At 52.4% G+C, this 25,462-nt stretch overlaps 1 protein-coding gene across 6 annotated transcripts in view; it reads right to left on the bottom strand.

The window, feature by feature from the left end:
* Positions 1–25,462, bottom strand: part of BMP1 (bone morphogenetic protein 1) — a 47,538-nt gene that overhangs the window by 3,350 nt on the left and 18,726 nt on the right. For 4 of the 6 annotated variants that reach the window (XM_086416127.1, XM_086416125.1, XM_086416126.1 and 1 more), the window contains 10 exons: positions 17,243–17,345; positions 15,400–15,516; positions 15,007–15,152; positions 14,701–14,896; positions 12,915–13,040; positions 11,921–12,081; positions 11,113–11,293; positions 7,051–7,176; positions 2,380–2,507; positions 1,823–2,036 (listed from right to left, as the gene is read on the bottom strand). In XM_086416127.1, coding sequence (XP_086272253.1) covers positions 1,823–2,036; positions 2,380–2,507; positions 7,051–7,176; positions 11,113–11,293; positions 11,921–12,081; positions 12,915–13,040; positions 14,701–14,896; positions 15,007–15,152; positions 15,400–15,516; positions 17,243–17,345 — 1,498 coding nt within the window. Of the gene's footprint in view, positions 1–1,822; positions 2,037–2,379; positions 2,508–7,050; positions 7,857–8,843; positions 9,025–9,507; positions 11,294–11,920; positions 12,082–12,914; positions 13,041–14,700; positions 14,897–15,006; positions 15,153–15,399; positions 15,517–17,242; positions 17,346–25,462 lie in introns of those variants that run through there. The other 2 variants (XR_015169989.1, XR_015169990.1) reach the window with 2 other exon arrangements.

Here is a 25,462-nt window from a genome sequence, read left to right as displayed (position 1 = left end):
TGCTGCTCTTTCTCTGGAGAGATGCCCACGGAGGCCCAGGGACGCAGCGGGTGAAAGGCCGTTCTCCGTGGAGGCCCCAGGGAGGATGCACTTGTTGAAAGAGAACGTTGCTAATTTGCTCCAGCTGATAGCTGTCATGGAAGAATGCGGGCTCTGTGACGCCAGAGCTCCCGTTCTTAAGTGAGAAGATGTCCATCTGGGTTTTATGTGAAAACTCCTAATTTTTAAATGTTGGCTCAGGTTTTTAAAAAACACAATGTGGGCCAAACATAGCAACTCTGAGAGCCATATGGAGTTCCGGGCCTCCAGTGTGTGACCCTGTGCTGGGAGGGGCAGACGAGGGCAAGGCCATCCGTGTACACCACACCTTCTCTGAACGTCCTCTGGCCTCCGGGACACCTGGGCTCACGGTGGGGGTTGAGGGGAGGGAGGGAAGTAGGTGGGCGTGGCCTGAGCTGAAAGGAAGGAGGGGAGGCTGTGGATCCATCAGTTTTGGGACCTCCCCAACAGGTAGCTTAAGACTCCAAGAAGCCTGCCAAGCCCCCAGAGGCCACGGCTGGCCTGACATCCCAGGCCTCGCAGGACCAGGCTATAGCCTTTCTCTGTAGCCACACCATCCCCAGTTCACTGCTGTCATCACATGCCCATTGCTCTAGCCACACTACATGATCTGCATTCACTTGTGTACACCCAGAGCTATCTGGAGTTGTGGCTGTGCTTGGGCTCCTCCCCTGCCTGCAATGACCCATCATCTCACACCCAGAGCAAGGCCCTGATCGTGTTTTGTCTTCTGTTGGAATTATCTGTCTGGGTCCCGTCTCACCCCCAGGCTGTGGGCAAGGTGAAGGGCTCATGGCTGATTCATTTCCCCATGCCCCTCTGAGTCCCCTGCAGGGGGCCAGGGCTCCATAAAAAGTTGTTGAATACATGAACGAGCAGATGCAGAGTAAGTCCCTCAAGGACTGAGGTTTGTCTGCTTCGTTCATTTTGTGACCCACACTCAGGATGCTGCCACATACATGCTGCATGTTAATGAATGTCTGTAGGATGAATGAATGAGTGGATTTGGGGGGTGGGATGTGGGTGGGCTACTGCACACTCAAGTGTCCTGCCACTAGGGACTCCGTAGATTCCCTCCCCATCTCTGGGTTCTCTATTCCTTGTTGTTACTGGCCTGTTTTCTGACCTTCATACCCCAAACCAGAACTTCCCCTCCTTTGCCCAGAAGGCTTACTTTGCTTTCAGTAATATTTTAAAAAATATTCAGTAAATATTTTTTGAGCACCTACTGGGGCCAAGAACTAGTCTAGTTGCTACAAAGACAGCAGGGCCAAGACAGAAAGTTCCTGCTCTGTGAAGGTTTACTTCTAGAGGGGCAAGGAGAGTAGATAATAAGCAAGTAAACAAATATATAAGATAATTCCAGTTGGTGAAAATAAGCACGTTGGTGAAAATAAAGCTGAATGATATATAAAAAAGGAAGAGGGCATTGCTTTATATTAGATGGGCAGGGATGGTCTCTATACTGAGGAGGCATTTGAGCTGAGTCTCAAATAATGAGATAGAGAAATGATTCAAGGGAAGATGATTTTAGGTGTTTCAAGCCAGAAAACTGCTGGTGCAAAGGTCCTGAGGCAGAAATCAGCTTAGTAGCCTTCAGGACATGCTGTCTCCCCACGTGGCCAGGGGCTGGGCCTGTCTGTCTTCAGGAGCTATTTGTAAACCCACCATCCAAGACCCTGGTCTGCATTTGAGACCAGAATCAGCAGATGCCTCCAGGACAAATGACTGCATGAGGGCACCTGGCCTGCAGTGGGCTCACCTGTGGAGTGGGATGCCTGGAAGCCCTTCCTCTGCACGGAGTTGTCAGAGTAGAAGCGCAGGAACATGCGGTTGCCAGTGGCCAGGACAGGCTCGGGCTTCTTGCTCCCGCAGAAGCGGCCCAGGACGGGGGCCTTGGAGTCACGCCCGTCATACACCTCCAGGTGGTCGTAGGCACACTCAGGCTGGGACTCGATGTCCATCTCCATGAAAGTCTGGAGGGTGTGAGGGAGAACAGAGAATCAGGAATATGGCCAAGGGCAGGAGACGTGGGCAATAAACCAAGACCTCTGGATCCCAGTTTAGGACAGTGGCCACTGCTGGTGGATGGGGAGAGGGAGGACCTAGGAATGGGGCAATGGCAGGTATACCCCAACATGATGCTGGGGAAAGGGCCTCTGTCCAGGCCAGACTTGCAGTTCCCATAGGGATGCCGGCCCTGTGGGCTCAGCCAGTCACCAGCCTAAGGTGCTCTGAGTGACGTGAGGCTTTGGAGCTGATGGGAAGTAGGTGATGGGTAGATGGCATGGAGGAGCAGGCCTGGGAGTGGCACCTTACCAGCTTGACCCGGTGCCCAGGGGTGCTAGAGATGGCCCAGGTACACTCCTTCTTGCTGGGGTACTTGTCAGGCCAGTTGGGACTGGTGATGGTGCCGCTGCTGGATGTCACCTTGTGGTCACAGCCCGCTGTGGGGAGGTGAGGCAGGGAAGGGGATCAGTGGGGACCCCTGGGTTCTAATGGCCCCTATGAAGAAAGGAAGGAAGACATTTCCTCCGTCCCACCTGCTCCTTTCTTGCTTCTCTTATCTTCTACTTAGAAATGAGTTGAAGGCTCACATAGCTTGTTTTCTATTCAGCCATCCAGCCTGGGGATATCTGGCTGCTTGGTTCCAAGCTGGCCCTCGACTGGCAGCATCTATGGAAGCAGCCCTCCCAGGTACCCCATGGACCTTTGAGGCCATCTGGCCACACCTCCTCTGCCCCGTGCGAAGCTAGCATCCTCTGATCTCCTGCCAGGCTTCCATATTCACAGAAGACTTTGGCTCCTGACTCAGTTCTCTCCACTCCAGTCCTGCCACCATCCTAGGTGATGTCAGCAAACACATGGATGGTCCACCCGCATGCTGGCCTCTCCTGACCTTCTCAGATCTATGAGTTCTCACTTCCTTCCCCACAAGGCTCTGCTGTCACCCACAAATTCTTGGTGCTGGTGGCCACCTCTCCTTCTTCCAGGGCACTCAGCGCCAGCACACCCCCCTCCCCCATTTCCCTTAACACCTTGTCAACTTTAGAGACCTCCACGGTGTTGATCCTTCTGATTTCTCCCAATACTTCATCCTGGGGTTACTTACCTTGCTTCTCTATCAGCTGGACCACATGGCCCATCACCCCGATTGCTCATCAATGGCCATGCTTGAACTGTACCATCTTGGAAAACCCCATTCGTGGTCTCTAAGTGTGGCTGGGCCCCCACTGCTTGGTATTCTTTGGACTTACCCTTTACCAGCTCCATCTCTCACCTCCTCAGCTACGGCTCCAAACTTTTGGCCCTCTCCTCAACTCCCAGCTCCCCCTCCCAGCAGACCACCTCACCTCTTGCCTCTTGGGGAAAGGCAGAGTCTGCAAATATGAACAACTTCAACTTCCTGACCCCTACCTGCAAACTCACCTCTCCACTCACCTTACCTCCTGCCTCATCTCAGAGAAGGTGTCCCTCCCCTTAGGCAGGACTAGATTTTCCTTCATGAGCTGGAGCTCACTGCTGCCCACCATCCGGGGACCTCTGTATCACACGTTACCCACGCTCGCTCTCTCTGCCAGCTCGTCCAGCCCACGAACCTTCCTACACTTTGCGCATCCTAAAACAACACTCCCTTCTGACTACCATCCATCCTATCTCCCTTTTCTTCAAGAAAACGTGCTATGTCACGTTCTCACTGCTCATGACTCCTTGATCCATGCTTTCTGCCTCGGAAAAGCACAGCCTCACAACTCCAACTGAAACGCTGATGCTCTTTATTCGTTATCATCCAATCTAACAGGTCCCTCTGAGGAAAAGCCAGTGCACTGCTGGGATGAGAAGGAAAAAGGGGTGGGTGGTGTGCAGTCCACACAGCTGCACCTATAGTCAGAGGCTCACAGGATGAATGCAAGGCCACCAGGGTCCAGAGAGGAGCAGGGCCCTCGGGGCTGTGCAGAGCCGCTGGTCTCCATGTTTGAGCTACGAGCTGCTTCTATTACTCACCTTCAGCTTTCCTTGTCCACACTCACTGTCTCCCCACTTTTACTGGTATTCCCTGCCCTCTAATTTATTTCCACACCTGCTTCTCTTCCCAGCTAGACAGCAGTCTCCTCAAGAGCAGAGGGGTCCCCATCTTTAATTCCCCACAGAACTTTGTACAGTGCTGCACCCTCTGCAGGGGGTTAGGAGATACTGATTTGTTACTAGCCCATCACTTGGTATGATCACTCACCTAGAGCCAGACATCCTGGAATGTGAAGTCAAGTGGGCCTTAGAAAGCATCACTACGAACAAAGCTAGTGGAGGTGATGGAATTCCAGTTGAGCTATTTCAAATCCTGAAAGATGATGCTGTGAAAGTGCTGCACTCAATATGCCAGCAAATTTGGAAAACTCAGCAGTGGCCACAGGACTGGAAAAGGTCAGTTTTCATTCCAATCCCAAAGAAAGGCAATGCCAAAGAATGCTCAAACTACCACACAATTGCACTCATCTCACACGCTAGTAAAGTAATGCTCAAAATTCTCCAAGACAGGCTTCAGCAATATGTGAACTGTGAACTTCCTGATGTTCAAGCTGGTTTTAGAAAAGGCAGAGGAACCAGAGATCAAATTGCCAACATCCACTGGATCTTTGAAAAAGCAAGAGAGTTCCAGAAAAACATCTATTTCTGCTTTATTGACTATGCCAAAGCCTTTCACTGTGTGGATCACAATAAACTGTGGAAAATTCTGAAAGAGATGGGAATACCAGACCACCTGACCTGCCTCTTGAGACACCTTTATGCAGGTCAGGAAGCAACCGTTAGAACTGGACATGGAACAACAGACTGGTTCCAAATAGGAAAAGGAGTATGTCAAGGCTGTATATTGTCACCCTGCTTATTTAACTTCTATGCAGAGTACATCATGAGAAACGCTGGGCTGGAAGAACCACAAGCTGGAATCAAGATTGCCGGGAGAAATATCAATAACCTCAGATATGCAGATGACACCACCCTTATGGCAGAAAGGGAAGAGGAACTAAAAAGCCTCTTGATGAAAGTGAAAGAGGAAAGTGAAAAAGTTGGCTTAAAGCTCAACATTTAGAAAACGAAGATCATAGCATCTGGTCCCATCACTTCATGGCAAATAGATGGGGAAACAGTGGAAACAGTGTCAGACTTTATTTTTGGGGGCTCCAAAATCACTGCAGATGGTGATTGCAGCCATGAAATTAAAAGACACTTACTCCTTGGAAGACAAGTTATGACCAACCTACATAACATATTGAAAAGCAGAGACATTACTTTGCCAACAAAGGTCCATCTAGTCAAGGCTATGGTTTTTCCTGTGGTCATGTATAGATGTGAGAATTGGACTGTGAAGAAAGCTGAGCACTGAAGAATTGATGCTTTTGAACTGTGGTGTTGGAGAAGACTCCTGAGAGTCCCTTGGACTGCAAGGAGATCTAACCAGTCCATTCTGAAGGAGATCAGCCCTGGGTGTTCTTTGGAGGGAATGATGCTAAAGCTGAAGCTCCAGTACTTTGGCCACCTCATGCGAAGAGTTGACTCATTGGAAAAGACTCTGATGCTGGGAGGGATTGGGGGCAGGAGGAGAAGGGGATGACAGAGGATGAGATGGCTGGATGGCATCACCGACTCGATGGACGTGGGTTTGGGTGAACTCTGGGAGTTGGTGAGGGACAGGGAGGCCTGGCGTGCTGCGATTCATGGGGTCGCAAGGAGTCGGACACGACTGAGCGACTGATCTGACTGAGTAAGGTACCATGTGGGCTTCTCCAGTGACTCAGAGCCACACACAGGCTACCCTCCCAGGAATTTTACACCTGCTCCTGCTCTCTTGTTGACGCTGGTGTGGAAGGTTCCTTAGCAAAACCTTCATTTTCATAGAGAGCACAGAGATGGCATGCAGTTCAGAAACAGCATCAGAAGAAGGTCCTCCCCCTAGCTAAACGATGTGGGGGCTCTGTGAGTCAGTGGAACTCCGTATCTGGGAGACTGGTGATGGGCTGAAAAGCCCTGGAGCGTCCACTCGGTGCTTCAGCTATGTTTATTCTAGTTGGCAGTTTATTTACTGGCACCTTGGTTGTCCACACAGTGACCGTGTGGAAGAGGCATCTGCCAGGCCCTGTGCTAAGTGCTTAAAGCAAGGGCTTGAAAGCTTAGGGCCATCTCATGGGTGAGACAGTTGAACTCAGAGGGGTGAAGGGACTGGCCCAAGGGCACACAGACACTCAAGGTCAAAGGCGAGTCTGCGTTGTGTAGCTGGGGACCATGCATCGCCAGCTGGAATGGTCCACAGTGGTATTGACCACAGGGAGCAGGCCAGGGTTGTATTGTGTACAAAGAGGAGGTATCACGTGATATGGGAGAGGACACAAGAACTGTTTTTGAGCTTCTGCAGAGCCTCAATGTCAGGGAGGCAGCAGCCCTGTTCTAGGTGCCCCCAGGGGTCAGAGCATGTGACCAATAATGGTGACACATGTGATTGTGCTTGCTACGAGCCGGGCACTTCTCGGAGCACGTCACAGTGTCGCTGCCCAAGCAGGCAGCACCTACGAGCAAATCTAGGCGTGGAGGGAGGGAGTCAGCAGCTCAGGGCCCACAGCTGGCTAAGAGGTGGGGCTGGGCCAGGCAGCCTGGCTCCAGAGCCCAGCTCTTCAGCACGGTCCCAGCTCACCTCCCCCCGGACAGAGGGAGGCTGGAACGAAGAGACACACCTGAACATGGATTTGAACGAGCGCTAGTTACCAGATCAGCTTGACGACAGGGCCTGGGGGGAGCCGCAAGCCCCTCCCCTCCATAAGTGTGTGTGGCTTGGATGTTGCTGGTGGAGGGAGGAGCGTGGAAGGCGAAACGAGGTGACCTCAGAGGTCACTCAGCTTCCTGAGTCCAAACAGAGGTCGAGGGAGATGGCGTCTCTGAGCCCTTTCTGCAGTCCTGGTTCTCAGGCTGCCAGCTGGCCGGGGCACTGGGGCCACTTACCTTCCTTGCAGTCGTGCTTGTTGTCGTGGAGGACGAAGCCGCTGCGACACTGGCACTCGTAGCTGCCGAAGGTGTTGACGCAGTCCTGCTGGCAGCCGCCGTTGTCCTTGGAGCACTCGTCCTTGTCTGCAGGGGAGCAAGCAAGGGAGGACGGGTCTGTGCACGGGCCAAGGGCAGTGGCACCCCAAGGGAAGTGGGGGGCCTGGCCGGGCGTCCTCCCCACCCTGGGGGAGGCAGGGCAGGGAGCAGAGGTCAAGGCGATGGTGGGGGTCCGGGGCACTGCCTCATGCAGAGCCAGCTGAGGGGGCCCAGCTGTGCGGAGAGAAAGTTGAAATGGACGGAGGGAGGGTTGGGGTCTGGAGCTGACCAGCATGGGCACCCTCTACCATTACCTGCTTACTGGACAGACGGACAAGTGGAAAAACAGACACATGGACAAGCAGACTGCAAGAGAAAGGAGCAGGACGCAGGGGTCCCTCTTTTACTTCACAACAGGAAATGTCACAGACACCATCAAAATGGGAGGGGGCGGGGGGCAAGGAGGGGCCCCTGTCCATGTGAGGGGGGTGGGGGCGAGGAGAGCACCAGTTCTGTCCGGCCAGAGGGAGGTGGGCCGGCAAGGCCGAGCGGAGGTGGGGGTGGGCGGCCGCAAAGCCCCCAGCCCGTTCCGTCCAAGGTGAGGTTCCTGAGTAACAAAGAGTCCGGGAGGCCAGGCCGGCCTCACTGGGGGGTCCGGTTTCTTTTCTGCACTCGGAATTTGAGCTGGTGGGGGCGTCCCCGGGGGGGCTGCAGAGCTGGCCTCTTTTCTGAAACGAGAGAGAGAAGGAGAAAAGGGACCAGGGGGGTGGAGGGCGGGGGCCAGGGAGGGAGAGCAGTGAAAACCAGGCCTGGCTCCGAGGCGGGGGTCCACGGGCAGGGCAGGGGGCGGGGGGCAGCGGGACACACATGCAGGACGGCCATGTCCGGCGCAGCCAGGCCACGGAGGGGCAGCGGGGTAGGGGGAGGCACAGCAACAGGGGACGGGTAGGAGGAAGCCTGCGGCAGGGACAAGGCCTGGGTGTGAGGAAGAGGCCGCACGCTGGGGAAGGAGACTGAAGTCTGGCAGAGGGGAGCGGTCCATGGGAAGGGGCCTGATCCAGAGCTTGGCTCTGTCCTCCTGGTGCTGTAGCTACAGAGTGTGTTACAGACAGACGCACACTCACATCAACACAGCAACAGACACAGGATCCCTCACCCTGCACTGTCCTCCCGATCCGGCAGCACAGACACCCATCCACAGGGACACACACACACATACATGGGCACAGGATACATACCAGCCCCTCTCACACAGACACCACACGCACACACATCGGCCATCAGCCACCTGTGCACATGTGCACACGCAAACAGACGCTGGTTGCTCACTCCTCACATGTGAGGAAGCACACACAGGTGCAAACACAGGGGTCACAGCTGCCCTCAGGGCCCTGCACGTGGGTACAAACGGAGACACACTCGAATGCAGAGACCCCGGGCTGATCAGCGACCTGCAGAGGGCGCACACATTAGCTGCTCCGGCTCGGGTGGGTCTGAACATGCACACTCCCATGAACACAGAAACTAATACACAGAGAGACACGTGGTCACAGGCATGCAGTACATCACACACACATGTTCTCCAGTCTCTCCGCAGTCATTCTGGGCACTGGGTGCCTGGCACGGAGGCAGACATTCATGGAAGGGGGTTGTGAGATGAACACAAGGATTCCAGAGATGAACCCAAAGCTAGAAAGATGCCTGCTGGCACTCACATGGCCAGGCGAGGTCTGTGACAACAGGAGCCCTGTCCTTGGTCTCCCTTGGGAGAAGGGCCTGAGGGCTGGAGCATGGACTTGCAGGTGGCCTTGCTTATCCAATCCCCTCTCAGGCCAAGAAGGATCCAGAAAAACCCAAGGTCAAGAGGTGGAGTCGCCAAGTCCTTCCCCAGGTCTCCTAAGTTAGAGAACCATGGGGGCCTTGAGCGAGGGCCCTGTGGAAGCTGCCTTTGCACAAGCCCTGTGAAAACGTGGGGGTGGTGAGTACCCTACAGCCCATCCTGGGAGTTCACTGAGGAACACACTGGTGACCCTATGCTGGGAGCTTCAGGGGTTGCAGCTACATGGAATGAGCAAAGATTTTCCTGAAATTGACCCTCAAACCTTCCTCGTATTTCCCCTAAATACCAAGTATGATGCCTGGCACATTGCAGGGGTCATAGAGATACTTGCCCAGTGAAAAACTGAGTGGGGGAGTGTGGCTGAGTGCAGCAGTGAGAGCCGCGAGCCGCGAGCCCCGAGGAGGGCCTGCTGCAGTGCCTGGGGCGGGGCTCTGGCACGGTGGTGGTGGGGATGGCCTCTCCTGGGAGCCAAGAATGCAGGTTGCAAGAAGGGCAGGAGCGGGGGTGGACACAGGCCGGGACAAGGAGATGGCACTCACCCTCCAGTGCCAAATGCCCCGGAAGGTGGCTGGGGTCACACTGAAGGTCTTCAGGCTCTCTCTTCTTCTTGCCTTATGGTCTCCTTGCTGGGTGTCCCAAAGTCCAAACAGCCCCTCTCCTGGGGGGCCAGAGTCAGGTGCCCCAGGGCGCCCTGAGGGCTGAACCTTGATGCCCAGTGGCGAGGGTCCTCTGCAGGTTTCTTGTGCAAAAGGGCACTGCATGTGTGCGTGCAAGTGTGTGTGTGTGCGTGCATCTATGCAGGGCTGAGGGTGGGGTGCACACAGTGGTGTGCCAGGGCAGGGCAGCAATCATGGGTGGAGAGCCCTGGGCTCTAGGTCTGACAGATGCAGTACTGGTCACCCCCCACCACCCCCCAAGACTAGAGCAACAGAAGGGCAGGAAGAGACAAGAGTAAGCAGGTAATGGTTTCTCTGGCACCGAGCCCACCCCTGAGTATAGATGTTACATCCCCTCGGCCCTCTGGTGAGCACCTTGAGGAGTTCTGGGGATGTCCCCAGGGAAGAGAGGGATTTGCATTGCGGGGTGGTCTCAGCCAGCAGTGGGGCCAGGGCTGGGGACACTGTATGCAGAGCAGGGTGGCTGGCAGTGCCAAGCGGGGAACCAGTGCACAGGGGCAGTGCATGGCATCCAGTGGGGTAGGCGGGGGTGCAGGGCAGCCACAGGGGCTCAAGGATGCAGGACTCCGGGCAGAGGAGGGGAGAAGGAAGGCGGCAGGGACCCGGCCGGGGGCTTCTGGCCTTTCTGCCACCCATGCCCGGCCCACTAGGTGTGCTAAGGACCCCTGGGCCACTCCAGCCAGTCCATGCCCCCCAGCCCCCCACACTCTCTCCCACCCTAAACGCTGTCGGTGCCCCAGGTCCTACTGCCTCCAGAAAACTACCAGCCTCCTCCCAGCCTAGCCCTGGGTGACGGACTGGGGGTTATTAAAGCAGGGGAGAGGTGTCTGGGGACCCCTGGAGGTCTGCTTGGAGAGGCTGGGCCGGTGCTCTGACTACCATTGAGTCTGCCCAGAGATGAGGCCATCAAAAGGACTGACCCCTAGCCTTACATGCAGCAGCTCTCAACAGACAAGTGCTGATTGGATCTGAATCTCCCCACCGTGGGCCTTGGGGTAGTGGGGAGGCTTTGGGGTTGACTGGAGGGGCTCCTCATCTCTTGTGAAGCCCCCAGTATGACCCCACTTGGCACATGCAGGGTCTGATTAAAGATCCAACCACTGCCAGATAATCTGCCCCACAGTCCAACACAAACACCCTCCTCCTCTGCCTGGGGCAGTGTCCACCTCACTGTGCTCCCTGTTCCCAGGGCTTGCCCTCTGTTAGGGTTCCTAAGCCCTAGAGCGCCCTCTCCCTTCCTTTCTGCAGGTCTACGTACTGTCTGGCCTCAGGGTGGCTCCCATACTGCTCTGAGGGCTCAGGAATAGAGGAGTTCAGGCAGGAAGGGGCTGGCCTGGTGGTGGAGGGCTGGTGGGGGGAGCAGGGGACAGACCGTGCCGCCCGGCACCGGAGGGGCTGGGGAGTGCAGGGGGTGCAGCAGCAGTAAGAAGGGGAGGCGGGGCCTGAAGCGGGGCAGTCCAGGGTTACCTGAGAAGAAGTGGGCCTTGAAGCCCTTTTTGGAGACCGTATTGTCGGACTTGAACTCCACACGCATGTTGTTGTACTGGGAGGTGATGACCTCAGGCTTCTCGGAGCCACAGAACTTGCCGTGCAGCTTGGAGTCGGCCGTGAGTCCACTGCGCACCTCCACAAAGTCGTACTTGCACACCTGTGGGGCAGCACAGCTCCAGGCCACCTCCTCCAGGAAGCCCCTCCTGACCACCCCCACCTAGGGAGGCTCCTTGTTCTGTGGGTCCTTTCACCGTTGCTATGTATGTGCTCAGTCATGTCTGACTCTTTGCCCCACAGACTGTAGCCAGCCAGGCTCCTCTGTCCATGGGATTTCCCAGGCAAGAATACTGGAGCGGGTTGCCATACCCTCCTCCAGAGGATCTTCCCAACTCAAGGATCAAACCCACATCTCTTGTGTCTCCTGTATGGGTAGGCGGGTTCTTTACCACTAGTGCCACCTGGGAAGCCCACATCTCTTTTGTCACATCTAGTAATTAAAAAATGGTGCCACTCCCACCTCGTCAGTTCCTCCTGTGCTCCCCACACAAGTCCCCTAGCCCCATCTCTCTCCAAAGGCACCCGGATTCCATGTCCTTCATTCCCACATGCCACATGCTCCATGGCCTTCAGGGCCCTCCTCCCTGAGCCCCACTGCTTCCCTGAGGGGCTCTCCATCTCTACATTCCTGGAGTGTTTCTTTCAGAGGGTAGGAAGCAGGCACTGAGCCGAGCTCCCACACCTCGGACCTCTCTGAGCCTCCTCAGCCCCTGGGGTGGGCACTTACGTCATTGCCCTCGGTCTCAAAGAAGTCGAACTGCAGGGAAATGCGGTACTGGGTGGGTGCCACCAGCTGCCAGATGCAGTTTTTGTTAGGGGGGTACTCCTTGGGCCAGCCCGGGCTGGTGATGGAGCCATTGAGCTTGGTGAGGAATCCACCACAGGCAGCTGGGGGCACAAGGAAGGCAGTGTCACCCCCCAGGAGTCTCGGCTCTAGAGAAAGGGCATGAACATGGGCTGGGGTGCATGAAGGAGGAGAGAAAGATTTGTGGATTCCCCCAGCCCAAAGTGGGGGCTTGTGTCTAGTCTCTCTAGGGTAGAGGGGGAGGAGGCAGGGTGAGGGGGTGTCTTCAGAGTAGAGGGAGTTGAGGAGTTGTGTGGTCATTTCTATTTTCTCTGTGAGAGAACAGGCCAGGCACTTGCTTGGGCTGTGGGTAGGCTCCAGAAAGGCAGTGCAGGCGGGCAGAAAGTGCTGGCAGGGAGGTAGAGGGGACTGGCAGTGGGCGGGGAAGACAGGGAGGACTGGAAGGATAGCAGGGAGGGCTGGGGGGTGGGGACCAGGAGGCAGGGAGAAGGAGCTGCTCAGAGGTGAGCAGAGAGAAGCCAGCAGCAAGATCAGGCTGAGCTGGAGTCAGTTAGCCAGATAGGGTTTCACTAGCCTCCTGGGAACATTTATAATGAGAGGCCGAAACTCAGTGCCCATCCGAGAATTGCCAAATGGTGGATCACCACCTTCTGGTGGGTGATGAAATCAATCAAGATCAGCATTTAAAAGAAGAACAAGAATGAAAACAAAACAAAACTGAAGTACATCACACCTGGTCACAGTGTGTTCTGGGGGACTGAAATATACAACGTATTCCTCATCAACCAGTGGTGACCAAAGTGCCAGAGAATCCTAGTTTTTCCAGAAAAAGGTCTGTCCGAAGGGCATGAGACCCGGGCTGGAGGGTTTGGAAGGGGATAGGGCACAGGGTCCTGGGTGGTCTGGGGGCACTCACCCTCACAGCGGCGCTTGTCGGGGGCCAGCTCGTACCCAGGGTCACAGCTGCACTTGTAGCTACCCAGGGTGTTGAGACACCGCTGCTCACAGCCCCCGCGGTTGGGCCGAGAGCACTCGTCCACCTCTGCGGTCAGAAAGCAAGGGTGTCAGTGACTCCCAGTCTGGGACCTGGGGCCCTCTTCCTCCTGCTCTCTGCTTGAGAGCCAAGCCCAGGATCCCTCAGGCTGCTGAGGCAACTCTTAGCCATTCCAAGGGGAAGAAGTCAGTTGTGACCTTCCTTTGTCCACTCAGCTCCGAAGACAAGGGCTTCCCTGCCCCACCCAGCCTTCCATGGCTGCTCAGAACCCCACTTGGTCCCAAGGGCATCCAGCTGAAGACAGCCCTAAAGGCAGAGCCCTGAAGGAAGGGACAGATGGAGCCCATGGAGCCTTCCTTCTGACCACACTAGCTGGGCTGGTGGCCACCTTCATTCACTGGTGTCTCTCCTGCGCCGTCCCTGGCTGAGTACTATTCTTGCATCTCTCCTTCAATCCCTACATGAAGCTTGTGATGGAGGGGCTGTTGCTGTCCCCAGCTTAAGACAAGGAAAGGAAGTTTGGGCAGAATGCCCTCAATGCCCAGAATCACACTGATAAAAAGTCCACACTGTCTTGCCTCCTCCCTGAGCTGCTATGGCACTTCCTGCCTCCGCCTCTCACCAATATCCCTTCTGCACAAACGTGTGGACTTTAAAGCAACTCTTCAATTATGTCAACTCTCAGTTAAGCACCTACCACGCATTGGCTACTTTTACCTAGGCGTGGCATTTACTCAACCAGGTATTATATGTAGTTATTCACTGGGACCTTTCCTGCCCGGTTAGGACATAACTTCAAGGACAGGGCACCAGGGTCTACACATCTCTAGGAGTGTGCTGAGTGAATGAATGAGGTGGGGATGAAGCCACAGCAGCACAATTCACAATAGCTAAGGTGTCCACTGATGGATCAGGCTCAGGAAATCTGATCTGGACACACACTGGAATACTATTCAGCCTTAAAAAAGAGGGAAATTCTGCCATACACGACAACACAGGTGAACCTTTGGGACATGGTGTTAAAATAAGCCAGTCACAGAAAGTTAAAATGTACATGATTCCATTCACATGAGGTATCAAAAACAGTCACATTCATACAATTAAAGAGTGGAATGGTGGGTGCCAGGCCTGAGGGGTGGGGAGTCACAACTCAGAAGGCATGAATTTTCAGTCAAGGGACTTCCCTGGTGGTCCAGTGGCTCAGATGGTAAAGAATCCGCCTGCAGCGCAAGAGATTTGGGTTCAGTCCCTGGGTTGGGAAGATCCCCTGGGGAAGGGCATGGCAACCCACTCCAGTATGCTTGCCTGGAGAATTCCACGGACAGAGGAGCCTGGTGGACTACAGTCCATGGGGTCACAGAGTCAGACATGACTGAGTGATAACACTTATCCAGTGGTTAAGACTCCAAGTTTCTGCTGGAGGGGGCATGGGTTGGGTTCAGTCCCTGGATGGGGAACTTAAGATCTGCCATGCCATGCAGTGCAGCCAAAACATAAATTTAAAATCATTTTTTAAAAAAGTTTCAGTCAAGCTGACAGAGCTGGACAGCACCATACCTGTGCTGAATTGTACACTCAGTTGTGTTCTGAGTGTAACTCTCATACTAAGTGTTTTTACCACAAGCAAATAAAATTAAGAAAAAGAAGGACCAGAGAGGATGGGTTGGCCACATGGGCGGGCCTGGTGGGGCAGCGGGGAAGGAGGCACCTTTGAAAAAGTTGACGGCAAAGCCAGCCTTGTTAATGGACCCGTCGGAGACGAACTTGAGCCAGAGGCGGCTGGACGTGCTCTTGATGTCGTCGGGCTTCTCGTAGCCACAGTAGCGCCCGATGAGGGTGCTGCTCTCGCTGTGCCCGTCCCGCACCTCCAGGTAGTCGTAGGCGCAGCTGTCGTGGCGCTCGATCTGGAGGAGGCAGTGGGGGGCTCATCGGCAAGAGGAGCCCTGGTGGCCCAGACCCAGGCCCTGGAAGCCCTCAGGAGGTGGGCCCCGTCCTGGGGGGGTCCCTGACCCACCTCAAAGGACTGGAAGGTGAGGCCCACGTGGAAGCCCTCGGACACCTGGATCCGCCAGACGCAGACCTTGCTGGGCCGGTAGTCATCTGGGTAATTGGGCGATTGGATGTGGCCATTGTCCTTTTTCACATCTCCCCCGCAGATGGCTTTGGGGACAAGGGACAAGGTGGGGAAGAAGGGAGTGTTGGTCAGAATGCTCTGAGCTCCTCTTTCCTTCTTCCAGTCCCACCCATATCCCCCAGCCTCTCAGGGTCCCAGGCCTCGGCCAATCCCATTGAGATCTCTGCTTCCTCCCTCAAGGGGCCTTGGCCTCACCCGTGGGTGCCAGGAGGGAGGGGCTCTAGGGTGTCCAGGGACCCCACCTCCAACTCCCCTCTCCCCTTGCCTCAGTACCTTCATAGACCGCGAAGAAGCCCTTCCCGACCCAGTTGCTGCTGCTGCGGAATTCAACCCAGAGGCGGCTGTCGGTGGAGACGATGGGCTCGGGGAGTTTGCCCCCACAGAAGCGGCCTGCACAGATGGGGCGGACAGAAGGCAGTGAGGCTCCAGTGAGGCCTCCTCCCTTCTCTCCCCAGGGCTGCAACTCCAGGGAGCCCGCCCCATCTCCACGGGCGGGTGCTAGACCCTGGTCTGCCCTTGACGCACATTCTCAAGACCGCACACACTCCAGTTGGCCTGTATCTGATCCAAGGTCCAGTATGGCCTTGAAGAGCCAGAGGCCACTCTAGAAGATTTCATGCACTTGAGGGAAAGGATAGGAAGGAATCTGTGTCTAGGAGGAAAGAGATTCCTCACCATAACCAATGGTGCTGTTGTTTAGTCACTAAGTCATGTCCGACTCTTTGCGATCCCATGGACTATAGTATATCCCTGCCAGGCTCCTCTGTCCATGGGATTCTCTAGGCAAGAATACTAGAGTGGGGTGCCATTCCCTTCTCCAGGGGATCTTCCCAACCCAGGGATCGAACCCACATCTCCAGCACTATAGGCGGATTCTTTACTGCTGAGTTACCAGGGAAGCCCATAACCAAGGATACCTGTGTTTTATTTATTGACACTTTTTAAAAAGAGCATTATCATCGTTACCTATCTTTTCTTACTTGCTATCCATGCTAACAAGCAATAACCAAAAGCAAACACAGCTTTCTTTAGCTATGACAAAATGTCATTTGCTCAAATGCAGGGGGTGCCATAGGAGCCCAAATAAACCCCTGAATCCAGGAACTGGGCAGAAAATGTTTTATTTGACGTGAAACCTGACAAGAATCCACGTAAGTGGGTGAGGTTGGCCATCTGTGAAATCCTTTGTAGCCGAGAATCAACTTGGGATGATTTGTGTGTTCCTAGTAAGATGGGTGTTTTCCCAACTTTTGGCAGGGGACGGAGGGTGCTGCCCTAGGAATGCAAGTTGTGAAAAAGAAACTGCAATCTTGGAAACATTCACACTTTCGTAGCAGGAAGTATCATAAAGACAGCTGCTTTGGGTTACTAATAAGAAATAGGCCAACATCAGAAACAAACTAGGGGGAGGGGGGAAGAGATGGTTAGTGAGGACTTGTCAGCCTGCTTCAGGCACAAGCTACGGGGCAGAGGTTCTTAAGCTAATGAGCAGTCCTGAGCCACTTAGGAACAGGTCCAGATCGGAGAAGGAAAATTCAGGTACCCTCTCAGGCTCTATGTCCATTACAGGATCTTCTGTCCTGTGGTTCTGACCCAGCCATCCCCCCACTTACCCACTCCCCCACCCCCACCACCCCACCCCAAGACAAAGTATCCTGTACAAACAAGTTTGGGCCATTGTGCCAGGAATGCAGGCCTCTGTGATGCACCAGGCTACATGGTGGGCACCCTCAGGCCACATCTCACAAACAAGAAACAGAGCCTCTAACATTGCCCAGATGAGCAAGAGAGCCTGGAGCTGAGAAGATGGGCCCGTCCATCTCCCTCTGTTACCTGGTGTGACTCCCCACCATGTACACTGATAAGCCACCATCTGCGAGAAGCCCAGAAGCCCATACCAAGGTCTCCACAAGGTCCAGACTAGGGAAGGGACTTGCCCAAAGTCACACACTTCACGATGGAGCTGGCAGCACTGACTACACCAGCACTCCTGGCTTCCATGCCATGGTGCTGCCCTTGGCCAGGTATTGGTGTCAGGGAGGATGCAGGCTGTGATGTGAATAATTATACCAAGGATTTGACTGTGGAGTGGGCCAGGCAAGGCTGGGGCCCGTACCTCGAAGGGGCGCCTTCCTCCAGAAGCCATCTCGGACCTCCACGTAGTCATACCAGCACAGGCGGCTACGGTACAGGTCCATGGACGTGAAGTTCAGAATGATCTGGGAAAATGGGGGAGGAAGAAGGTTATACTGCTGCCCATGCTTCGCTGACCTCACCCATCAGTCCCATGACCGCTGCCTGCCTTGTAAGGCCATCTGCCATGGGTTATAAATAGTTAAAAGAACTTCCCTGATGGTCCAGTGATTAAAGAATCTGCCTGCCAATGCAGGGGACATGGGTTCAATCCCTGGTCTGGGAAGATCCCACACCCCACAGAGCAACAAAAACTCGTGCACCACAATTACTGAGTCTGCATGCTGCAACCACTGAAGCCTTCACACCCTAAAGCCTGTGCTCTGCAACAAGAGAAGCCACTGCAGTGAGAAGCCTGGGCATCGCAACAGAGTAGCCCCTGCTTGCCGTGACGAGAGAGAAAGCCAGTGCTCAGCAACAAAGACCCCAGCGAAGCCAAAAATAAATTTTAAAAAAATAGTTAAGAGTTCCAAAAAGGAGCTCCTGGCACAGAAATGTCCCTCCTCCCCAGCCATCTGCCAGTTCTAGTCAGCATTCTTCCCAGACATCCCGGGCCAGGCCTCACTTAAAATGCACGACCTCACTGAATATATGTTTGAAACCCAGGGTCTCATTTTACTGATCTCCTTAATTAAGGAGCCGTTGCTTAGGGTTACACAAACCTAGCTCTTCTCGTGGTCAACTTAAATAATATAAATTACAACATCTTTAGAGGGAAGAGGTCTCCTTGGTGATAGGAAGGGCCCAAGACAGTATTTGGGTACTGGGGGGGTCTGAATGGGAATGCAGGGTCCAGAGAGGAAGAGCAGAGGTCACCTATCATCACATATTTATTAAATGCTGGTCCTGAGCAGGGGTCATGCTGACCACTGAGGAGAACATCAGGTCTGTATGCCTCCCGTGAATGGGTTTAAGATACTCAACGATACAGTGTAGTTGAGTATACACACACACACACACACACATCTCTATCAAGGAAATTAGGACTTAGAAGAATAAGACATGCATGAAAAGATCACCTAATGAGGGCCTTCCCTGGGGTTCAGTGGTTAAAAATCCTCCCTGCAATGAAAGGGGACGCAGGTTCTATCCCTGGCAGGGGAACTAAGATCCCACATGCCTCAGAGGGACTGAGCCCGTGTGCCACAACAATTGAGCCTGCAAGCCACAACTAGAGAGTCTGTGTGCTACAGTGAAAGATCCTACCTGCGGGAACTGAGACCTGAGGCGGCCAAATAAATCATTAAAAAAAAGCATTATGTTAAAAAGATCACTGAGTGAAAAACTCAGGCCCCAGTCATTTGAGCCTCAGTTTGAATCTCATCTCTGCATTTCCTGCTGTGAGTCCTTGGGTAAATCACTTGACCTCTCTGAACCTCAGTTACCTAGTACGTAAAATGAGGAAAGACATCTCAACCTGACACAGCCCTTCATGGGTATAGGGACTGCCCTAAGCACCTTCTGCACATAAACTCATTTCTGCCTTTGAACTCATCAAATGTTCACCTAATACTGGAGGGACCTCTAACACCTTGGTAAGTACCGAGTCTCCCCAGTAGGTGGGCTCATGAACAGGTAGAGAAGCACACTTTCTTGCTTAGTAGCTTCTGGAGCGAGCCCTGAAGCTTGCTGTACTTTCTGACTCCAACAAGCAGGGACTCCAGAGAATGCCCCCCTGCCCATCTGCAAGGCGTGTGCAGTGAGCATGCGAAGCTCCAAGGGGCCCACCTGTTAGGTGTGAACTAGATTCCCTGCTGGAGGAGAAAGGGACAAGGGAGTCCGTCTCCCCTCTGGCTCCCTGCAATGTTAGAGGCAGACAGAGTGGAGGCTGGAATGAAAAAGATTCCATACCTTCCAGGATGGCTGAGATGATAAAGAATCTGCCTGCAATGCAGGAGACCCAGTTTCGATCCCTGGGTCAGGAAGGTCAGGAAGATCCCCTAGAGAAGGGAATGCAACCCACTGCAGTATTCTTGCCTGGGAAATTCCATGGACAGAGGAGCCTGGCAGCTACAGTCCATGGGGTTGCAAAGAGTCAGACATGACTGAGCGGCTAACACAGAGTAGAGGCTGGAATGAAAAAGATCCCACAGCAGGCGCCGGCAGCTGCTGTCTGCAGCCAAGGTCAATGCTACCACTGGTCAAGAGCTCCTGGCTTATGGTCACTTTAGCACCAACCCCGTCAGAACTCCTTATGATTTCACCATTGACTTGCATGATCCTTGCCATTTCCTGACCTCTGCATTCCCTGCCCTCCTCTCCCACCCTCTCTCTGCCCCTTTCCAGCCAACACATCATGCCCTAAATCTTGTTAACGTCCACAATCTCAAACCCAAGGACCCCATTCTCTGTCCATGTGGTCCAATCTTTCCTCACTCACTCCCTCTGTGCATACAGCCCAATCCTTCCAATTCACTACAACCTTCAATCTACTGAGTCCATCATATTTTCACTGCTTTTCACCCCCACATGTCATCCTGACCTAGCTTAGAATCCATGGTCCACCTTTTATCTTTTCTTTTAATTCATACATAAGTTTAAATATGTTTGTGTTGGGGAGGCTTTCATTAATTTTGCTGCTTTGATGTAATCAAGTGGGATTACAAGAGGTAATCAAGTGAGATCATGTTTTGAAAAGTACACTATATTACTCTTTTTTTTGGTTGTTTTTTTTTTTTTTTTTTGGACACACTGCACAGGCTTCCCAGGTGGTGCTAGTGGTAAAGAACCTTCCTGCCAATGCAGAGGATATAAGAGACATGGGTTAAATCCCTGGGAAGATCCCCTGGAGGAGACTATGGCAATCCACTCCAATATTCTTGCCTGGAAAATTCCATGGACAGAGGAGCCTGGTGGGCTACAGTCCATGGGGTCACGAAGAGTTGGACACGACTGAATTCACACATACAGCTTGCAGGATCTCAGTTCTCTGACCAGAAATTGAACCTGGGCCATGGCAGTGAGAGCCTGGAACCCTAACCAGGCTACCAGGGAACCCTTCAAAAGCACACTATATTACTCTTGATGATGATAATTAATCATCATCGGGAGTATCATTATGATAAAAAGACAAGTCCTGACATTTTGAAAAACTGAAGTTGAAAATCTGTTCCAGCTCTTGTTCTAGAGCCAGCATCTTATTACCCAATATTTTATCTTTTCAGAAAATGATCAAATGTGACCACAGAGGAAGTTTCATTCATTATGGAATCCTCAGTGCATGGCACATAGTTGTTGCTTAGTAAATATTTCTTGACCAGAATTTTGCCTTCTAGAATTTGTTCTACAGAGAAACTTGCCTAAGTGTATAAAGACATAAATTTCAAGGTGTTTATTTTGGTAGTAATAAAAGGTTGGAAAAACTTAGATCAGCATCCATCAAGTAACCTGCAGGATGGGCTTCCCTGGTGGCTCAGTCATAAAGAATCCTCCTGCCAATGCAGGAAACATGGGTTCAATCCCTGGTCTGGGAGGATCCCACAAGCTGAGGAACCCACAACTACTCTGCCTGTGCTCTAGAGCCGGGGAACCACAACTACGGAGTCCACATGCCACAAGACTGAAGCCTGCACACGTCGAGCCCATGCCCTGCAACGAGAGAAATCACTGCAATGAGAAGCCTATGCATGGCAGCTAGAGAGCAGCCCCCACTCACTGTAGTTAGAGAAAAGTCCGTGCGCAGCGATGAAGACCCAGCACAGTCAAAAATAAATAAAAATAAAATTATATTTAAAAAGAGACCTGCAGGGGGTGATTAAATAATTAAATTGAGATGATGGGATGCCAAGCAGCCTCAAAAGTGATTGAGGTTGATAATATATGTGTGGACATAGACCGATGACCACGATTTATTGTTAAGTGAAAGGCAAGTTACAGAAGACCACACACACACTAAAAGGAGGACATCCCAAGTGTTACCAATGCTTAGTCATCTCTGAGGAGTGGCATTCAGAGGATAATCAAGGGGAGAAAGTTCATTTTTTACCTTAGGCATTTCTATATTGCTCAAAATTTTAATAACATGCATATGTTATCTTTATACCTAGCACACAACAAAAATATCTTTTAAAGAGTTGCTGGATGGGGCTTCCCTGGTGGTCCAGTGGTTAAGAATCCGCCTGCCAACGCAGGGACATGGGTTCGATCCCTGGTCTGGGAAGAGTCCACATGCAACAGAGCAACTAAGCCTGAGAGCCACGTCTACTGAAGCCCGGGCTCCGCAGCAAGAGAAGCCACCACAATGAAAAGCCCACGCTCTGCAACTAGAGAAAGCCCTTGTGCAGCAACGAAGACCCACCACGGCAACAAAGAAAATAAATAAATCTTTTAAAAAAATAAAAAAAGAGTGGCTGGATGGAAGAAGGAATGCAGAGGGCCAAGTGAGGGCTTCTTGGCTCCTAAACTTACTCTCTTAACCACTACTCCACGTGGCTTCTCTGAGCCTGCCAATCAAGTCCGCTCAGCAGCTGCACGGAGAATAGCAGCCACTTTCCTTTCTTCCCCAGAAACAACCGTGACTCTGTCCAGGATGGATGCATTCAGGCCCCCCAAAAAGAAACCACGTCCGGCTGGCAGACCCCTACAGGGCCCACCCAAGACCTTCCACGGGCAAGAGGAAGCAGAGGTCACCACAAGTAGGAGGAAGAGACCTGGGCTGGCAGTCAGGCGCATCTCACAGGGAGGTGCAGCTGGGGCTATATTGAGACCGGAGGTGTCTAATTAAGACTTGTAACGACTTCTGTCGTGTGGAAACAGCAGTGCTCTGGTGGCAGGGGCATTGCCCTTTGCCAAGGAAAACCTGGCCAGCTCTGCCACTTCCTAGCTGGTGATTCTGGCTCGGAGCCTGACTTTGGGCCTCACTGTCTTTGTCTGAAAAATGGAGGCGATCATAAGGATTCCACTGGGGAGTCGTGGGGAAAATGTGATAGGGGTGCAGAGTCCCCAGGTGAACCCTGCATGTGGGAAGTATTCCTCATTCGTGTTGGGTGGTCTCAAGGAGGAGCTGGGAGAACACATCAATCCTCGGAGACCAGTCGGCTGGCCTCAGGCAGATCTTGAGCTCATCACTGAACTCCTCTGTTTCCTTATTTGTGAGATGGTAATGGTAATAGTGAGCTTCCCTGGTGGCTCAGCAGTAAAGAATCCACCTGCCAATGCAGAAGACGTGGGTTCGATCCATGGGTCAGGAAGATTCCCCTGGAGGAAGAAATAGCAACCCACCCCAGTATACTTGCCTAGGAAATCCCATGGATGGAGGAGCCTGGTGGGCTACAGTCCATGGGGTCACAAAGGAATTGGACAGGACTTAGTGACTAAACAACAATGACAACAACAAATGGTAATAGTACCTGCCTCATAGAGTTTAGGGGAATTGAATTATTACATGTAAAATTTAAGACCTTGTCTGACACCGGGGTCAAACATACGTGTCACACGTCCATATGGCAGTGTATGCCACTCAATATATGTGGATTTCGCTCCTAGAGTTGAGTTTAGATAGTCTGATATTTGGGTCACAATATGGTCCACACCAGAATCCAGGAAAATAGAGGGAGGCAATTGAGGCACCCAGGGACGTTGACTAGGGCTTATTCATTAATAGATCAGGACTATAGAATGATACTTGCTTCCCAGGTGGCGCAGTGGTAAAGAATCCACCTGCCAAAGCAGGAGGGATGGGTTTGATCCCTGGGTCAGGAAGATCTCCTGGAGTAGGAAATGGCAACTCACTCCAGTATTCTTGCTTGGAAAATTTCAGGGACAAAGGAGCTTGGCAGGCTAGTCCATGGGGTCACAAAAGTCAGACATGACTGAGCACATACACACACACACACAGAATGATACTAGCAGCTAACACTGAATTCCTGCTATGTTTAGGCAGTGCCCTATAAGCACTTTATGTACATTAACTTGTTTAACCCTTGTATCAACCCCATGAGGGAGGTACTATCACCAGGCCCATTTTACAGATGGGGAAACAAAGGCTCAGAGAGCGTAAGCAACTTCCCCAACATCATACATCCAGTAATGAGCACAGCTGAGGGACTTTCCTGATGGTCCAGTGGCTAAGACACTGTATTCCCAAAGCAGAGTGCCTGGGTTCGATTTCTGGTTGGGGAACTAGATCCCACATGCCGAAACTAAAACCAGGCACAGCCAAATAAATAAAAATTAACATATATATTAATTTTAGAATTGCAGTGCTAAAGAAGCTGCTTGAGAGTCCCTTGGACAGAAAGATCAAACCAGTCATCCTAAAGGAAATCAACCTTGAACATTCATTGGAAGGACTGATGAAGCAGAAGCTCCAATACTTTGGCCCCCTGATGTGAAGACCCAACTCATTGGAAAAGACCCTGATGCTGGGAAAGACCGAGGGCAGGAAGAGAAGGGGCGACAGAGGATGAGATGGCAGGATGGCATCACTGGCTCAATGGACATCAGTTTGAGAAAACTCCAGGAGATAGTGAAGGACAGGGAAGCCTGGCATGCTGCGGTTCATGGGGTCGCAAAGAGCTGGGCATGACTTAGCGACTGAACAACAACGGATATATATATTAAAAAAAGAACACAGCTGAGAGTCAAACCTAGGCTTCAACTCTGGCTCTTAAACTTATGCCGTTAACCTCTAGTCCCTGTGGCCTCCCCAGGCCTACCAATCAATTCTGCCCAACAGCTGTACAAAGAAAGAGCATCAACTTTCCCTCCATCCTCAGAGCCCCACACCCTTCAGTGCCCAAGAAGAGAGACTTAGGAGTGGACTCAGCCCAGGCCTTGCAGAGCAGGGAGGAGATGGGTCATCTCTGCCCAGTTGGGGAATGGGAAGTAGGGGTCAGGGAAGGCCTTACAGAGGAGGCAGAATTTGGGCTGGACCTTAAGGAAGAGTCAGGATGTCGTAAAGTAGGGACGGGAAGGAGGGTGGATACGCCAAATCCAAAAAACACTGTATACTCTTATCTTCTTGGCTGCTCTACAACAATTGACTGTGGTGTCCTGAAACCACTCTCCTGCTCATAAAGGAGTTCCCTTTGTTGCCTGGGAAACACTGTAAATACTCTTCAGGGCAGCTGCTAATCACTTGTAGCGTCAAGGCTTAGGGATCCTCAGAGAAGTCCTCCAAAGTGACTCTTTCATCTGACATCACCGAGACTTGCGTGATTGTACAAGATAAGATTCACATATCACGTGCATTGCTGGCAATAAGCTGAGAACTGGGAGGCAAGTGAAAAACAACCTCTCAGGAGCCAAACAGATGTCAAAGTCCATTCGCTAATGCCGTTAGATTTATTTAAGGTTTACTGTTGAAAGAGTAGACTTTGGAGTTAGATAGTCCTAGAATTGAGTGCTGGTTCCACCACTGCTACCGGAGCAAACTTGGCCAGGTCTACTGCCCTTTGAGCCTCGAGACCCTCCTCTCTCCAGCAGGGATAGCAGTACCTACATCATGACACTGCTGTGAGGAATAAAGAGATCATGCATATAGAATGCCAATACTTTGCACATAATTGGCCACAGGGAGTGGCCAATTTTATGATGCCATCTTCTTCTATTCTCCCCAGCTTTTAAATGTTTCTGTCCCCTACAGTTCCATCTTTCATTCAGTTATAATTCTATGGCTTCAACCAGGACCATGGGTATGTTTTGTGTGTGTGTGTTAGTAACTCAGTTGTGTCTGACTTTTTGTGACCCCATGGAGTGTAGCCTGCCAGGCTCCTCTGTTCATGGAATTCTCCAATCGTGCCTTGGTTAATCTGAATTTTTTTTTTAATCTCTAGCCTACTCCCAGGAGCTCTGGGCACACTGCTGAAAAAGGATGGTGAGTCTTGTGGGAGATATGGAGGGAGCAGGCTGAAGGCATACAAGGTTTTTCTAAGGCAAGGCCATATGTCCGCTAGAGCACGGGTCCCCACCCTAATTGCCAGTCCATGGCCTGTTAGCAACTGGGCTATATTGTAGGAGGTGAACAGCAGGCAAGTGAGTGAAGTTTCATCTGTATTTATAGCTACTCCACATTGCTCACATTACTCCTTGAGCTTTATCTCCTGTCAGTTCAGCCATGGCATTAAATTCTCACAGAAGAATGAACCCTATTGTGAACTATGCACGCGAGGGATAGAGGTTGCACGCTTCTTATGAGAATCTA

Source organism: Bos grunniens, chromosome 8 (assembly GCF_055505025.1).
Source record: "Bos grunniens cultivar Pamir isolate PY7600 chromosome 8, Bosgru_T2T1.0, whole genome shotgun sequence".
Taxonomy (NCBI): domain Eukaryota; kingdom Metazoa; phylum Chordata; class Mammalia; order Artiodactyla; family Bovidae; genus Bos; species Bos grunniens.
The sequence above is the reverse complement of the archived record's forward strand: the minus strand, read 5'-3'. Positions and strand labels throughout refer to the sequence as shown.